This window comes from Fusarium mangiferae (genome assembly GCF_900044065.1).
Source record: "Fusarium mangiferae strain MRC7560 genome assembly, contig: FMAN_scaffold002, whole genome shotgun sequence".
Taxonomy (NCBI): Eukaryota; Fungi; Ascomycota; class Sordariomycetes; order Hypocreales; family Nectriaceae; genus Fusarium; species Fusarium mangiferae.
In genome coordinates, this window is record NW_024573922.1 from 186096 (window position 1) to 202105 (window position 16010).

The 16010-nt window shown below is 48.1% G+C and overlaps 6 protein-coding genes across 6 annotated transcripts; 3 read left to right on the plus strand and 3 right to left on the minus strand.

Moving 5' to 3' along the window:
* Positions 1 to 98: 98 nt before the first annotated feature.
* Positions 99 to 1625, minus strand: FMAN_06727 (uncharacterized protein; the record flags this gene model as incomplete). The annotated part of the gene is made up of 1 exon (XM_041826456.1): positions 99 to 1625. One exon carries the CDS (start codon positions 1623 to 1625, stop codon positions 99 to 101), a length of 1527 nt encoding a protein of 508 aa, XP_041677517.1.
* A 987-nt stretch (positions 1626 to 2612) lies between these two features.
* Positions 2613 to 4795, minus strand: FMAN_06726 (uncharacterized protein; the record flags this gene model as incomplete). Its single annotated transcript, XM_041826457.1, has 3 exons — positions 2613 to 2683; positions 2738 to 3855; positions 3912 to 4795. 3 exons carry the CDS (start codon positions 4793 to 4795, stop codon positions 2613 to 2615), a joined length of 2073 nt encoding a protein of 690 aa, XP_041677518.1.
* A 1056-nt stretch (positions 4796 to 5851) lies between these two features.
* On the plus strand, positions 5852 to 7253 carry FMAN_06725 (uncharacterized protein; the record flags this gene model as incomplete). Its single annotated transcript, XM_041826458.1, has 5 exons — positions 5852 to 6164; positions 6214 to 6708; positions 6786 to 6893; positions 6973 to 7090; positions 7145 to 7253. 5 exons carry the CDS (start codon positions 5852 to 5854, stop codon positions 7251 to 7253), a joined length of 1143 nt encoding a protein of 380 aa, XP_041677519.1.
* A 1965-nt stretch (positions 7254 to 9218) lies between these two features.
* On the plus strand, positions 9219 to 9632 carry FMAN_06724 (uncharacterized protein; the record flags this gene model as incomplete). Its single annotated transcript, XM_041826459.1, has 2 exons — positions 9219 to 9424; positions 9482 to 9632. 2 exons carry the CDS (start codon positions 9219 to 9221, stop codon positions 9630 to 9632), a joined length of 357 nt encoding a protein of 118 aa, XP_041677520.1.
* Positions 9633 to 11591: 1959 nt separating this feature from the next.
* Positions 11592 to 12483, minus strand: FMAN_06723 (uncharacterized protein; the record flags this gene model as incomplete). Its single annotated transcript, XM_041826460.1, has 2 exons — positions 11592 to 11931; positions 11990 to 12483. The coding sequence occupies 2 exons, from the start codon at positions 12481 to 12483 to the stop codon at positions 11592 to 11594; spliced, it is 834 nt and encodes a 277-aa protein (XP_041677521.1).
* A 1036-nt stretch (positions 12484 to 13519) lies between these two features.
* Positions 13520 to 15808, plus strand: FMAN_06722 (putative DNA helicase RAD25; the record flags this gene model as incomplete). Its single annotated transcript, XM_041826461.1, has 1 exon — positions 13520 to 15808. The coding sequence occupies one exon, from the start codon at positions 13520 to 13522 to the stop codon at positions 15806 to 15808; it is 2289 nt and encodes a 762-aa protein (XP_041677522.1).
* Positions 15809 to 16010: the final 202 nt, after the last annotated feature.

A 16010-nucleotide genomic window follows, 5' to 3' on the forward strand; every position in this document is an offset into this window, starting at 1 on the left:
CAATTCCTTGTTCAGTCTCTGCGTCAGTTGCATTATGTGTCTTCTCATTGTAAACATTGCGAAGCCGCTTAGCTAGGGGGATAGTATTGTTGGGCAAGTTATCTTGAGATCCTGTAGCGTCTCCACACACTAACTTTATGGCGCTTTGAATTCGTTGTGAATGAATAGTAGTTTCGGCAGGAAGGACTGGAGCATGTACCAGGAACGCCTGGCGGTCCAGAATATGTATATGATTCTGGGCTGATCGCGTGGTACCAGTCGTGGCTTGGTCCATTCCAATCCGAGTTTCTGACACGTATCTTTCTCTCATACAGAAAGCAAAGACGAGTGGTCGACTGATTGAGTCCGTAGTGGCGGGGCTCACAAAACACCGACAACCCATTAGGACGCTTCCCCCAATCATCACGATCCTTGAGCTCGCCGTGTTTGGGCCATTTCCTGATGGGTGTCCACATTCCCTCTTCTCCTGCATGGATGTCTGGGGTGACGAAAGCGTCCATTTCAGGAGGAGCTTTCGTGTTGCGCTCTGGAAGAATACACTGCGCTCCATGCCGGCGAACGGACTCAATAGCCTCGAGTACTTGGTCGGCTGCTACGCTGCTATTCTGACCCGTCATAAGAGTCTGACATCTCTCCGCCGAGACGACAGTCAATGACAGCGACAGACTAAGAATGCCGTCATAAGAGCCAACTAGCTTGGCAGTGGGGAATTCGTTATGACGGAGATCGTTTTCCAAATGGCTTGGATGTCTGCAGCTTTGAATCTCGTCAAACCCACCCGGTCGCATAGCCTGGTGTTTCAGGTCATACCAAAACAGGACCTTATGTTCGCAGAGACGAACGTAACCCGTTTTGGCAATGCATGCTCGATTTGATTCCTTTTGTAATTCTTCACGGGAAAAGCATGAAGATGGATGTTCGACATAGCAGATGGAGCAGTATACCCAATCTCTGTTGTCTCGGGCGGCAAACTTGCACGTCAATGAAACTCCACGTCTCTGTCTCTTGTCGACTTCCACTTGGCATTCTTCACAGATCTTGTCCTTTCTGACAAGATTTGCGAGTCTTGTTGTATCTTCGCATCTTGTCTTGCGCTCAAAGCAATGGGTCTTTCTGAATACCCAGTTACTGTGCTTCAATCTAGCAATAGTAGAGTCAGTCTTATAGCCGACACACCATGCACAGCAATCTCTGTCTGAAAAAGGGTGCGATAGAAACATCTTATCTTTGGTCAGACGTCTGAATTGCCGGGATACCTGCCGAAGGACAAAGAATGCAAACCGAGATTGCTGGTCAGTGCCTTCGTATATTAGGTTTATGATGTTTAAGATAATCTCTTCTGGAAGGACTGCCAGTTTTGATGCAGTCAATGGTTCATCGAGCTTCTCTTTTATGGCGTTGACTGGACCATGTGTATGTGGATTCTCCGATGGGGACAGGTTCTTGGGTGTTACTGGCCACTCAGGTTCGAGTTCAGCCTTCGTCGTTTGATATTTGTGTGAAATTGTTGGTTGTACAAATAAATCCGTTGAGCTCTCGAGCCTGTGTTGTATAATAGCGACTGGACCTTCGGTATGTGGCTCCTCCGATGCCTCTGGGGTCTTTGGTGTAACTAACCTATCCATTTCAGGATTAGCCTTTTTTGTTTGATGGTTGTCCGAAGTCGTCAGCTGGATTAGCGAATCCGTTGAGCTCTTGGCCGTTCCTATCTTGGGCATCTCCCCACTCATCGGGTTGTTTACCTCATCCGTTCTCATGGGATGAATGCTTTCCACCGCTTCTTCCATTTGAGTCAGTAGCAGTAGCAGGAAGCGGCTCTGAGTTTTACCTGAACAGTCTGGAGGCATACCTCTGCGGCCGCAACTAAAGAGAGTACATAGCCAGCGTTTCATCTTGGATAGCTGCGTGCGGTATCCTTCTTCTTTTGTCATATGGCGTTGTGTCCAGCAACATGTCAAGGGCAAGACGCCACTTTTAGGGGGCAAGGCCACTTATTTATATGAGGGATCAGCGCGAATATTTGAACTCTATCCTGTGTGTCTTCAGAGATGTAAATGAAAAAGCCTTCTCATACCAATCGCTTCGTAGGTAAATTTTATACCGAAAGCCAGTCTTTGAACTTAAAGCTAGTGGGCTTTGCGATTAGATTTGGGTTCAAACTATGCAAGGGTTCAGTGGCTGTATTTGGTTTCTGAAGGGAAAAGCTAAAATTGTCCCTCAGTCTAATGCTGATAGGTAAAATAAAAAATGTAATGTAAGATTTCGACGACCGTGCAGTCTAGGCAGCGCAACAGAAGACATTCATAACGCGGAGACTCCAAGCCATCTCGCAGATAAGATTCTGGCTGTCGCACTCTCTAGCTGCTTCTATCTGCGTAGTGGTATCAGACAAATGTTTGCATTGATAATTTACCCAGCTGAGAAATCTGGTGAGTATTACCGCATAGGTTCATTTTGAGCAGAGGCTACAGGGAAAGACAAGGAGGGTGAAGGAACACGGCTTCTTTTGGCGGAGGACTGGGAGGAAAGAAGCATCGTTGCCATTTAGAATAAAGCTTTATTACTTGTTTAATAGAAGATCGTTGCTATTGAGATGAATAAATAGAAAGCCGCTACTGAGCGCCGAGAAACATGTATCGTACACAACCCGCATCTATGTATCCTCCAATACCGCCATTATCACCTGCAACCCAACACATTAGTATACGATCAGTGAAAAATGGGAAGGAGTACTTACAGCCTGCATAAGCCTTGACAAACAGATCTTTGCAAAGCGGGCCATCATTTCCAAGTGGCGTATACGGATCCTGTGACTCCACGGTCGTCTTGCATCCCTCAACCCACGAAACCTCATAGTAATACAGGTCGCTCTTGGTGATACCAGCGGCAGGACTGTCGGGCTTCATATCGACAGGCAAGTTCGCCTCGCAGTACGCATCTGCTAAAGACTTCACGGCGCCTGGGCTGACGTCTTTGTGGTCTCCGCCTCTGTTCTTACAGAACACTGGCCCCAGTTCTAAAGGTGTGATCTTCTCCTCTGGTGGTGCTGGAGCTTCAGTAGGCTGGGTTGAGACCCATGATGCGCAGTATGTGTTCTCGACGCATGCTTGGCCTCTACCACCGCCGCCCTGAGCACACTGTGTGTTTGTCGCTGTCTCGGCGCACGAGCTACCGTCAGGAGTCGAGATAGGTCCCGGAACGTCGGTAAGAGTTGGGAGGCCGGTCAAGTGGAAGGGTGGTGCTGTTGTTGAAGTGGTAGGCATGGCGGTGTACTTGTAGGTACCGCATCCTACATCAATGGTCCCCTCAAGAAAGCTGTTCTCAGAGTCAAAGCACTCATCGCCAAAAGCGTACATAGAATCACCGCAGGGAATCTGGCAATCGCCCTTTGCGCCGCTCCAGTCGTATTCAAACACCCAGCCCTCACAAGACTCAGCTCGTTCTCGGAGCATATGTCTTCTAAGATTGAGCGACGCACGCTTCTCTTGAGATCCGCTCTCAGCGTCGGCTCCAGTGAGGTTCTTGCTCAGCTCATCGCCCTCATGTCCATTAACATCGGCGCAGAACTTGGAGTAGATGGACATGAAGCAATCGCGAGGAATATCGTCGCTACTTTGTTGCTGGCACTGAACATCCGGATGTTGAGCGTCGTTGATCGAGATGTTTTCATCGTCGAAAACCTGTTGGAAGTAACGAGAGGTGTCGTCTTCGATGGCTTCCATGGTAGGGATGGCCTCGTTGTCGGCTGGTACTTCGCCGAAGAGGACTGACTCCTCGGGGAAGATGCTGGTGGTGATGGTGGGGGTCTGTTTGGCCGGGCAGTCGATGGGTACAGGGCATGTCACGTAGACGGTACTATAGATCTGCTGTTAGAATATTGACAGGAGAACGGTTCAGTGCTGTAGACTTGCCTGGTGTATGTCTCACTTTCTGAGTAGAAGGAAACGGTCTTTGTGCATGGTGCTGGCTCCTTTTTCTCACAATCATCTGGTTCATTGGGATCTTGAGGGTCTTGAGGGTCTTGAGGGTCCTTGGGATCTTCGGGGTCCTTAGGATCAGGATTCTCTGGATCTTTGGGATCGGGGTTCTCAGGGTCCTTGGGGTCTGGATCTTCGGGATCCTTCGGGTCTTCAGGGTCATCGGGATTCTCGGGATCGTCAGGCTTTGCAGGGTCCTTGGGATCTTGAGGGCTGTCAGGTTCCTTGGGGTCGTCGGGATTGTCAGGAACCTTAGGAACGTCTGGGACCTTAGGGACATCGGGGACATCAGGAAAGTCTGGGGTCTTAGGGTCATCCGGCTTCTTGGGATCATCAGGCTTTTTCGGATCGTCAGGTTTCTTGGGATCATCCGGTTTGTTGGGAACTGGAACCGGTACTGGCACAGGTACTGGAGCGCCATCAGTGGTCTTTGGATCCTCTGGCTCATCAAGTTTCTGTGTCGTAACTGGGGCAGGAGGGTTCTCTGGCTGTGTTGTAATCTCTGGCTCGGGTGCCGCTATTGTTGTAGCTGGAGGGGGAGGATTGTTGGGCTCGGCTGTTGTTTCTGGCTCAGGAGCTGGAACAGGAGTGTTTGGGCCTGCAGGTTGATTTGGCTGAGGATTGGGGACGATTGGGGGTGGAGGATTGCGGTCATCAGCGGGTATTTCTTGTTCTTGCCTTGGAACAAGAATTCTATGATAGACTGGGTGCGTGAACACGGCTGCACCAGAAGAGGTTTCTTGTTCAAGGTTTGCACCCACGGCTGTAGCACCTAGCCAAAGTGCTGCTATGGCGCTGACCTTCCAAGGTACCGTCATGATGGCGGTTATGTTGACAACGAAAGACAGGAAGAAGATGAACCAAGGACGATTGAGGAGATAGAGAGGAGAGGACCGAGATGCCAAGTCAAGACTGATGGTATTCGGCAACTTGAGCTAGAATATTACGATATATACCACTCGGAATGATTTCGTTGGAACATCCGGTATTGTTGTAATTATTGGTGGATAGTATCTCGCCTTGCTTTAGCTAGACTGCCTCATCCAAAATTATCCAAGCTCAGGGCAGGGCAAACAAGTAAGCCGTAGGATCTGCACAGCCGGTGGAGTACTATCCACCAATTGTGGCGCTTATTTCGGAAGTACAGTCCATTTCGGCATGTGAACTCCAGTTCATGATCGATCTTCTTCACTACGGGAGTTTATCTCCCGCCCGCAGCGGGATTCCGTGCAGAAGGATCTGAATGCATGAGCTTGCTTACATGTTTAAAATTAAAAGTAAGCTTTTTTATAACAGTGCTTTGTTAGCGTCAAACTCTAGCTCTAAGAATAATCCGATGGAGCAGTTCGAGGCATTTCTGACAAAAGGACCAATCAGAGACTGGAAGGTTGATGTCAAGCCGTAAGAAGGCCAATCAAACAGGTCTAGGCCCGAGCCGCACAGCCTCGGCATAGCCCTACGGATCCATATCAATCCGTAACGCTGGATTGTTTACGGCAATTTCCGTGTTATGGGTTAAGCGCTCAGTAGGACCGATACGAGGATTTGAATGAAACGGGTTTCTTAGGTCAGAGCAAGAGTTGATTACAGTGACATTGAAGGATTGTCTGTGCCTTTTCGCAAGGCTTAGACGGAGATAGTTCTTAATGGAGAAACTTTCTCCATCCCTGTGATTAATTCACAAGCACTTCCCCATTCAAGAGACATTAAATAGTACGTACCTTCTTTAGTTGTTAATCTCGGGCACTGCAATAAACATAACTTTGAGGTCTTATATGTACGGTATTGGGTGTTCTCTCTTTCTACCTTTCTTGGTCCTGCCGTTTACTTCTACTACTCTCTACTGTTTGTTCCCAGCCTGTTCATCCCTCGCCATGAAGGTCTTTTTGCCTATCGTGGCCCTCGCTGGGCTTGGCTTAGCCGCAGACATGAATGTCTGGGATCTTGATGACTCTTGCCAAACACCTGAACGTAAAGGTGCTTTTGATAAGGCGTACAGCGATGCAGAAGTCCTAGCAGTCAAGGCTCAAGAAGACCTCGAGAAGCTCAAAGGCGCGCGCCCAGACTTTGTCTCAAACATGCGAACCAACTGGGACCGTATCGCAAGGGCTGCTACCAACATGTTTGGCTTTGTGCCAAATAAAGATGGACATGACCCTAACGAGGAGCATTACTCTAATGTTAGATGTAAGTCAACGCTACACCAGCTAGTATGTCTTTACTGATTGGTCCGAAGACGTTTATGATCGCATGGTCAAAACACTTCACAACGACGAGATGGTTCCAGCCAATGGCTATGGCGGACTCAAGCCTCTTCTGCTATGCGACGAAAGTAAATTCGTTTGGGTCGGAAGAGACGACAAAGATCCCCATGACCCAGCAGGACGCCCTCTTCGCGAGTCCAGACCCAAGGAGATAGGGGACGCAAAAGCTGGAGCCTGGGTCTACAAGAAGCGGTACCTGGTAAATAGCGTCAAGCAAGCCAACACAGGACTCTGTAGACCAGGTGTATTTGCCGTCACGTTGACCCGCAATGATTTTATCATCTTTTGTCCTCCTTCTTTTCAAGACCCGATAGCTAGTACAAAGTCTGCTGTTGATGCTAAAGACAGCGTTCAGAAGGATGATACGTTGGATACATACTCGGCTACAAGCCTTTCTCGAGTCATGGTCCACGAGCTTGCCCATTGGTTTGGCGGTGATGGAACTGGTGGACCTGAGAACCGCAATAGTACGTTTTTTTATTTTTTTTTAAAAAATATTATTGCTTTTCAAATTTGCTCAGATGCTGATATCTTACCTACGCAGTCCCAGATCAACAGGCTGTTGGAAAGGAGGGAGCCCTCGTCTGGCAACAACCCGACGGCAAACGCACCACTGACGCATCTCTCAAGGACCTCAAGAAATATCTTACATGTGAGTTCTTCTCTGCAGTTTATCTTCTATTCGTTCTTGTGAAATAAAGTGATAGTTACTGACTATAGAATGACAACAGACAACTTTCTGTGGGTGTCCAACTTGGCGCGCTCTCACGAGGGGCCCAACGCCGGAAATTGTGGCCCGAGCAAAGCCACTTTTACGGCTGAGTCATATGCTCTTTTCGCATTAATGTCGTAAGTTACTCACAAAGCCTCAGACTGAGTTAGTACTAATTATCTATCTTGTAGTTATATGGATAATTGGGATTGGGCTAATGATGGAAAGGCAAAGGCGTTTGCTGATGAAATGATCCCATATGAGAGACTTCCCAACAGCAAGAAGGTTCGTTTGGGCTAGAGAAGAATTCACTGCTTTATCTTAATTGAGTTTATCGTCGATGGTACTTCAATGTCTAATACAATGTACGGTTCTACGAAAACAGACTTTGCTGCAGATGATACAGTAGATCTAATGATGATGTGATTGCGGCCTTCACATTATGGAAAAACATCGTCATGCCCCTACGACTCATTTGAGGTTCTTCCGTTGAGGAATGCAGACGGCCAAAAGTGGTACTTGTCTCACAACCTTCTGTGGCAATCAGTGCGCCAGAAGTTGCAGCAAGGAAGCCGTTGGAAGTTTGTGGAAGAATGCCATGATGTATCATGTATCAATTGGGTAGGATATGTCATTTCAACATTCCCCTGCCTGTTTGTCTCAGTCCAGAGCAAGCAGTAGTACGTTGCGGGGTCTCGTGACACCTGTCCTCGATAGCTGTAAGAATGTTGCACACCGGTCAAGCAGCCACTGAACTTTTCTCGAGTGTAGGACGAAGGAGGAGGACAAATCATCCCATGGGGTATCAGTACAAGAACTATGCATGCAGCTGCAGACGCATATCACTCGGCTGCCAGCGGCTTCAATTAAAGGCGGATTATGATATGAAGCGATACAGAAGAAGAAAACTTCACATGCTAGAGACGGGTTGTATCTGCTAGCACCGTCAATACCCGGATACCCAGGCAATAGCTCGTCAGTGGCGGCGGCAATCTACACCGCAATATGCATCGAGACTAAAAAGATCGATCTGCGGCTGCGAGATGGAACGGGACGGGGCTTCACTCCGACCCTCCGACAACTCCCTCGTAGGCTGTACTTCTTGTCATGAGTGACAGGTACCAGGCATCTACGCCTCAAAGACGCATCCGCTGCCCCTTGTTTGTTCTGCATGTCTTATTACCCCGCCTTGTCGAGTAGTGAGCTTGACAATAATGTAGGTCCATGAGCCCGTATAATTCAGCGCCAACGCTTTCTCAAGGAATTCTTGCGCGGTCCTATACTCTTCGTTGAATGATTTGAAATGAGAATTATTATTGGCTTGGAGTAGCAGGTGTATCATTCTCATGAAAACAACTATTTTGGTTCCCGGCTGCATAATGCGCAAGCAAATACAACGAATGACGTCGCTTTGTTCTGATCCACAAAAGGCCGAGTACTGAGACACGGGAAATTCTGTGGCGGGCTGAATCTCAGACAGAAGAGGGGGGTTCAGACGGGCCGCTGCTCTTTTAGGTGAGACATACAGATCGTGCAACCAGGTACAGCGAAAACTGTCACAATTGAGATCTCTTCAAACCCCGCTTCCCCGTTGGTGGGCTATCGGAAGAGAGAATGACATGTTTTCTGGCTCTAGACCAGTCTTCGGTATGATTCATTCGAACGAAGTTTGTTCAACAATGTGACGAGGTAGTAAAAACATCTAGATGGCCATTCCAGGAGTCTAGATATGTGAATGAAGAGACAGAATGTCACAAGGTCTTCCCCGGACTCTTCGTCACGATTGTGTAACCCCAGCCGACAGCCAGATCATCAGTCCGTCCAATAGCAAGAGACAAGCGATTTCTCTTCTCTCAGGCAACAACACGACAGGGTCACTTACCGCTAGATCGTCGTCGTACCGTGTCTCGGTGAGTGATTCGAATTTCATATGCCGATGGCCCGGAGGGTTGAAAATCATGCCAGCATCCTGTAAAATGTGACGGATGCGTGCAACTACATGATGCACGGTGACATGAGACATTATTTCTCGAGATAATTGGACTCGGTGATGATCTACGGGTGTTAGTTGTGAGACATTGCAACAGCTGTACGCGTAGACTGATCTACAAGGTACTCTCTCGCTGGCTTTCCAATGTTACCCGAGAGCCTCTTTGTCTATAAGAAGCCCTCGCCCTCACTCACATTGGAACCAGACTCTCAACTCAACTCAACTCATCTTCATCAACTCTTTCTCAGACAACTCTCCAATACCAATCACTAAATATGGGCTACGGAACTCTCGAGAATGGCGACTGGCTCATGGTTGGCATGAGCATCTTCAGCAAAGACCGCTCCGTCGAGCTGCGCATGCAAGACGACGGCAAGCTCGCCATCTACTACAACAACCGTTGCGCCTGGCAGAGCACCGACCAGCAGGTCAGCAACGCAAAGGGCGCCATCATGCAGGGTGATGGCAACTTTTGCATCTAGTAAGTCCAGTTCTTCTCCATCTCCTTGCTGTACGGTTGTTGACTCATATGTCGCAGTGACAAGAATGGCAAGGCCACTTGGCACACCAACACCGCTGCCCCCAGCGGTGACAACAAGACCTTTGTCTCTGTCCAGGATGATGGAAACCTTGTTCTGTACAAGAACGGTGGCGCTACTCCCATCTGGTCTTCCAAGAGCAACAAATAGGTTGGCTGGCTTGGTTAGTATGAGGTATGCACTTTTGGAGGGTACGGTTAGGGATCTAGGGACCAAGCCAAGTTCTACTCACCAGATCTCACATCTCTCATATCATTAATAGCCACCAAATCAAATTGAATTTAAAAGCGACGCAGTCTTTTGCAATACGTGCCAATATGTCAATGAAAGTAAAACGGGCCTCCACGGTCTAGAATCCACCCCATCTAATTCTTGTCTGATTATGATATGTTGGATCTAATAATGACATATAAGTATTAAATACGAGAAGTTAAGTCTTGAAAGCCCTTGGATGCCAAAGTTGATATCCCAATGATGTACAGATAGCCCTAGGCGCTGCAAACCCGCTTGAATGCAAAGCTGTCGAGATTGATTTGAATTCTGTCGTAGTCTCCTCTACACGTTACGGCAAGCTCCACATCCGCTTGCGCGACAGTCTCGCCTGCACTAGACCAGGACAAGCTACCTGACTTCCAATCGCCAACGACCAAGTCTATGTTGGCGGGAACGGTCGTATCTCCCCCGATCTTGATCTGGAGATCACATGTAGGGGCGAGACCAGTCCTGGCAACAACAACCCGGTAATAGTAGGTAAATTCGTAGTCGCCGTTCAGATTCGTCAGGGTCTGCATGATGTAGCCTCTGGCATTGCTTTGACCGTTGTTGTAGATCTGGGCTCTGTTGCACGATACATCAGCATGCGTTATAGAAGAAAATATTACATAGAGCTACGTACAAAGCCTGAGTGCCGGCTTGAGGGTCTCGTTGAATTATGACAGCGTTCCCAGTCCATGGCGCGTAACCGCTGTCGGAATCATCAAAGCCTGGGTTAACAAGCAACTGGGTTTCAACGCAGCCTGGCACAGCAGTGGTGGTGGTTGCCGCGAGCGTAGTAGTGGCATCGATTGAGGTAGTCGTGGTAACGGCAGCGCTGGTCACGGCCGTCGTTGAAGGTCGACAGAGGCCGGCTTCGGCTCCGGCAAAGAACGCGGTGATGACCGCGACGTTGAGGAGGGTAAAGCGGACCATTCTGGCGCGCGTAACTGAAAACAAATATTTAAACGAGTGGATACTACCGCAGGGATTGCAGCGTGATTTCAGAGAATGTGAATAGCGAGATGTTGCGAGAGACAAATTTAAGCAACTGGATTTATCCTCCTTTTAAATCCAGTTATCTCTGCGGATCAGTTCATTCTTGCAGCTGTACCTGGCGCTAGATAACGGCTTGGCAGGAGGCTATTGCCAATAGTCCACTACAGCTAGTCACTTTCGGAGGTAGTATGCATGTGACAGACCTGTCAGAAACGCCCATGCAGTCCACTTTGCAAGTCAACAGACAACCGACCAACACTTTAATCAGGGGTTCTGGGCAATTTATTCCGCGATTAACGAGCCCTCCAGCCTTTAGCATTCGGCTTATGCTTAAATAGCTGGGATCCGCCGCGAACTCCGGTTTTTTCGGAATTCATTCTGTCACTATACCTAAAGAGTTGATCAAGTTCATGAGCGTTACACTGAGAGTGGGTCGATCTAGGGCTCTATACCAGTGAAGATAATGACCTTCAAAGAATTTGCGGTGATAAGTAAGACGGGTAATATATGTATCAAAAACGCCGTTTGTCTCGGCCAGGAGTGCTTCTGTATTAACTCGATGAGTAGCATTACCTATGCTAAGAGCAAAAGCTGTGGCTTCCATGGACATGTCTTTGCAGTCCGTGCGCCGAAAGGTCCTCTTGTTTGGAACATGTCATCCTGATAGGTCGCAGTCCGCGGCAAAAGGTCCCCAAGCCTGACTCGTCGAGGCAGAGAAATGATCAACCTGGAGAAGGTGTTGTGCTGTCTATTTCTCATATTGAAGTATAAATCCCATAAGTTTGTACATCTCATATGTATCAGAAGTCAATCCTCAACGCCCAATGACCCCTCAAGCTGCTCTAATACCGCAAACTCCTACTCAGCGCAAACTCGCGTAAACGCAAAAGTATCAACGTCAACCTCAATTCTAGTGAATTCTCCATAACAGGATAAACCGAACTCCACATCTGCCTGTGCGATAGTAGCATCACCCATATCCAAGACAACGTTGGCCGTCCTCCAGCCACCGACGCTGTCGTACATCTCGCCATAAGAACTTACAGACCCGGCCGTAAGCTGAATGTTGCAAGTGTAATCGGCACCTTGGCTGATACTGACGACTCGATAATAGTAGGAAAATTTATATTTGCCGCTCAGATTCTGGAGAGTCTGCTTGATGGAGTAATCTGGTTGGCCGTTGCTGAAAGTCGCGGCGCTAGTTTGTGATTTATTAGCAAGGAAAGGGTAAAAATGCAGAATTTGAATGAACATACAGCGCATTAGTGCCAGATTGGGGTTGGTTTTGGGTGAGGGCGGCGTTGCTGATCCAGGGCGCAATACCGCTGGAACTGTCGTCGAAATTTGGGTTGACGAAGAGCTGAGATTCAACACAGCCTGCCGCTGCAGTAGTGGTGGTAGATTCCGCCTGGGCTGTAGTAGTAGTATCTACCAAGGCTGTAGTGCTGGATTCTGCTTCCGTGATAGTAGTAGATCCTGCTTCAGTCGTCGTGGTGGATTCTGCCTCGTCTGTAGTCGTAGTATCTGCCAGGGCCGTTGTAGTAGTCTCCTCTGGGATTGTAGTCGTAGTATCGGCCGTGGTAATGACGGTAGTCGAAGCGATTGACGTAGCCGAAGTATCAACAGGGAGCGTCGATGTGGTCTCGGCAACGCCTGTCGTAGTGGTCGGCTTTGGCTTGCAGGGGCCGGCTTCGGCGCCGAGGAGCAGCGCAGCAATGGCTGCTAGGTTGAGCAAAGTAACGCGAACCATGATGTCGTTATTAAAGCAATTGTTGAAACGAGTGGATACGACTGCAGATATCGCAGCGTGAATTTAAAGAGTGTAAATATTGAGAGGTTGCAAGATGCAAATCTGAGTTGGAATTATTTAGTGCCAAACATCCCCTTTTTGCGGCTGTGGTATAACTGGCGCTAGGTCATGTTAGCAGGAAGCTATTGCCAATAGTCTGTGACGCTATTGAAAATTTATCAAGTTAAGCATAAACTACTAACCGGTTGTGGTAGCAAAATGCTAATAACAGAACTCCCAACCAGGCTTATGCAGGTCCATGCTGTGCACTTTGCCAAATGATGTCGCTTGAATTGCCAGCAAAGGATCCACTTCAGCAGCCGTGTCAAGGTTGTTCTGGAGGTGCATTCAGTTGTAGACAGAACATCAAGGTTATGGCTTCGTACCTGTCTCCCGTTACTTTCTATTTGATATTCCTAGCCCAAGACGCTTGACAGAGTGAATTAAGTCACTTTTCACTGACAGATCGGTCAGTTAGATACTGTGCATGGGCGTAGATAGGGAGTTTTGCAGAATCGATAGTGGACCCTGGGGGAGACAATGGAGAATTAAAAAGACATAGGTTTAGTGCCGGGTAGGCTTCTTGCTTGCTATAAATGCTTTGTTATTTAGACTCTGATCCTTACTACTTCTATTTTAACTGTATCCCTTATAATGTATTCTAGTACATTTACAGCATCAGTAAGCTTATTACGGAACTTTTATCTCTTAGTCTATAGTTTGTGTCCCAGCGTGGCTCTATGTGTATTGTTAGATTGAGTGATTGACCCGGGAGAAAGAGAGATAAGAACAATGACTTGTTACAATATGAACTCTCATATCTCTTTTTTTCTGCCTTCCTGTCATTACAAAATCGGCGTGCTTCTGCACGTGACAGAATAACCGTTAGTCATCCTTGTTCTGCCGTTATGTTCTTTGTTCTCTGTGTCAGCTGCCTAAAGTTCAATTTCACCTCTTTCAATCCCTCCACATCTTTCTTTTCTTCTGCAACATCATAATGTCGCTAAAAAGAAAAGGGCAAAAAGCTACTATTGACCTCAGAAACATCGTCAAGCGCGACTTCTCATATCTTGCGCCGAACCCCGATAGCGCCAACCGGCCGCTATGGATTGACCCCGACAAAGGATATATCATTCTTGAACGCTTCCATCCTCTGGCGGACTTGGCCACTGACTTCCTCGTTACTATCGCGGAGCCTCAATCCAGACCTGCCTTTCTCCACGAGTACAAGATCACGCCGCACAGTCTCTACGCTGCTGTCTCTGTTGGTCTGAACGGCGAAGACATCATCAGCACGCTTGACAAGTTTCTCAAAACAGAACTTCCGCAGACTATAAAGGAGTTCATCAGATCGTGCACCAAGAGCTATGGAAAGGTTAAGCTGGTTTTGAAGAGCAACAAATATTTCGTCGAAAGCAGCGACGCAGATGTCCTTCAGACTTTGCTCAAAGACAGCATCATCGGTCCCCTTCGAGTGAGCGGCTCCGATGAGATTACTACGACGCGTGCCCCGGCCTTGAGTGGCTTGGTAATTCCTGGAACAAAGAACGCGGCGGGGGCTCAGCAAGCAGACCTCCCACAAAACATGAACAAAGACACCTCAGAGTCGGATCATATTGAAGACATTCTGAATGACGAAGACAATGATGACGATGAAGAAGCAGTCCATGCTTTTGAGATTCCCGACAGCGCCGTTGAAAGCGTGCAAAAGCGCTGCCTGGACCTGTCCTACCCCATTCTAGAAGAGTACGATTTCCGCTGCGACAACATCAACCCCGACTTGGACATCGACCTTCGCCCAAACACCCAGATCAGACCTTATCAAGAAAAGAGTCTCAGCAAGATGTTCGGCAACGGTCGCGCCAAAAGCGGCATCATCGTTCTGCCGTGCGGCGCAGGCAAAACCCTCGTCGGCATCACAGCCGCATGCACCATCAGAAAAGGCGTCATCGTTCTCTGCACAAGCTCAGTCTCTGCTGTACAGTGGCGCAACGAGTTTCTCAAATGGTCAAACATCAACCCAGAGGACATCACAACCTTTACGTCCGACAGCAAGGAGAAATTCTCTGGAAGTACCGGTATTATTGTGACGACGTATTCAATGGTTACGAATAGTCGCGAGCGCGCTCATGACTCAAAGAAGATGATGGACTTTTTAGCTGGACGGGAATGGGGATTGATGCTTCTTGATGAGGTACATGTCGTTCCGGCGAATATGTTTCGACGCGTTATCTCGTCGATCAAAACGCACTCTAAACTTGGGCTTACTGCCACGCTGCTTCGTGAGGATGACAAGATCGATCATCTCAACTTCCTCATCGGGCCCAAGTTGTACGAAGCAAATTGGATGGAACTGTCGCAGCAGGGGCATATCGCCAAGGTGCAATGTGCTGAGGTCTGGTGTTCCATGCCGACTGTCTTTTACGAGCAATACCTACAGGTCTCGTCTCGCATGAAGCGAACACTAGCCGCCATCAATCCTTCCAAATTTCAGGCTTGCCAGTTTCTTATCAACTATCATGAAGCTCGCGGGGATAAGATCATCGTTTTCTCTGATGAGCTTTACTCCCTCAAGTTATATGCATACAAGCTGAAGAGGTACCTTATTTACGGGGGAACAAGCCAGGAAGAGCGACTCAGGGTTCTTGACCATTTCCGTCACAACCCCGAAGTGAATACTCTATTCCTCTCCAAAATTGGGGATACATCACTTGATCTCCCGGAAGCAACGTGCCTCATCCAGATATCCTCGCAATTCGGGTCACGCCGTCAAGAGGCACAGCGACTCGGTCGCATCTTGCGAGCAAAACGGCGAAACGATGAGGGATTCAACGCCTTCTTTTACTCCCTCGTTTCCAAAGACACGTCCGAAATGCACTTTGCGTCAAAGCGGCAGGCCTTCCTCATTGACCAAGGCTACGCGTTCAAAGTCATCACCAAGCTAGATGGTATCGAGAAAACACCTGATCTCGCATTTTCTACTCCCTCTGAACAAAAAGAATTACTGCAAGGCACGTTAGTTGACAACGAAACTTCTGTCGATGATGAATTTGCTGCGGATGATCTCTGGGGTGGGGAGAAGACTGGTGGAAAGGGAGGAAAAGCCAAGGGAAAGAATACGGTGAAGCGCGTCGCGGGCTATCTCGATCAGCTTAGTGGTGTGCAGGACATGGCGTTCATTGAACGGAATACCTCTGCTAACAAGAGTCTGAAGAGAAAAAAGGGTGAAAAGAGTGACTTCTTCAAGAAAATCGATAGAGAGAATAAGCGACGGAGAAACAAGTGATTGCTACTTTGTCTAAAGTCAGGATACATCATGAATAACAAAACGGGTAAACTAGGATAACTCTAGACTGGTATTAGGATGCCATAATAAACACGTTAAAGGATCATCTAACATACTGAAGTCTCTATGTCGTTTATGGTCTGTCTCCTAAATCCTATCTCTGGGTGTTGGTGTCTGTACTTGTGAGCCGCGCTGGACTTGC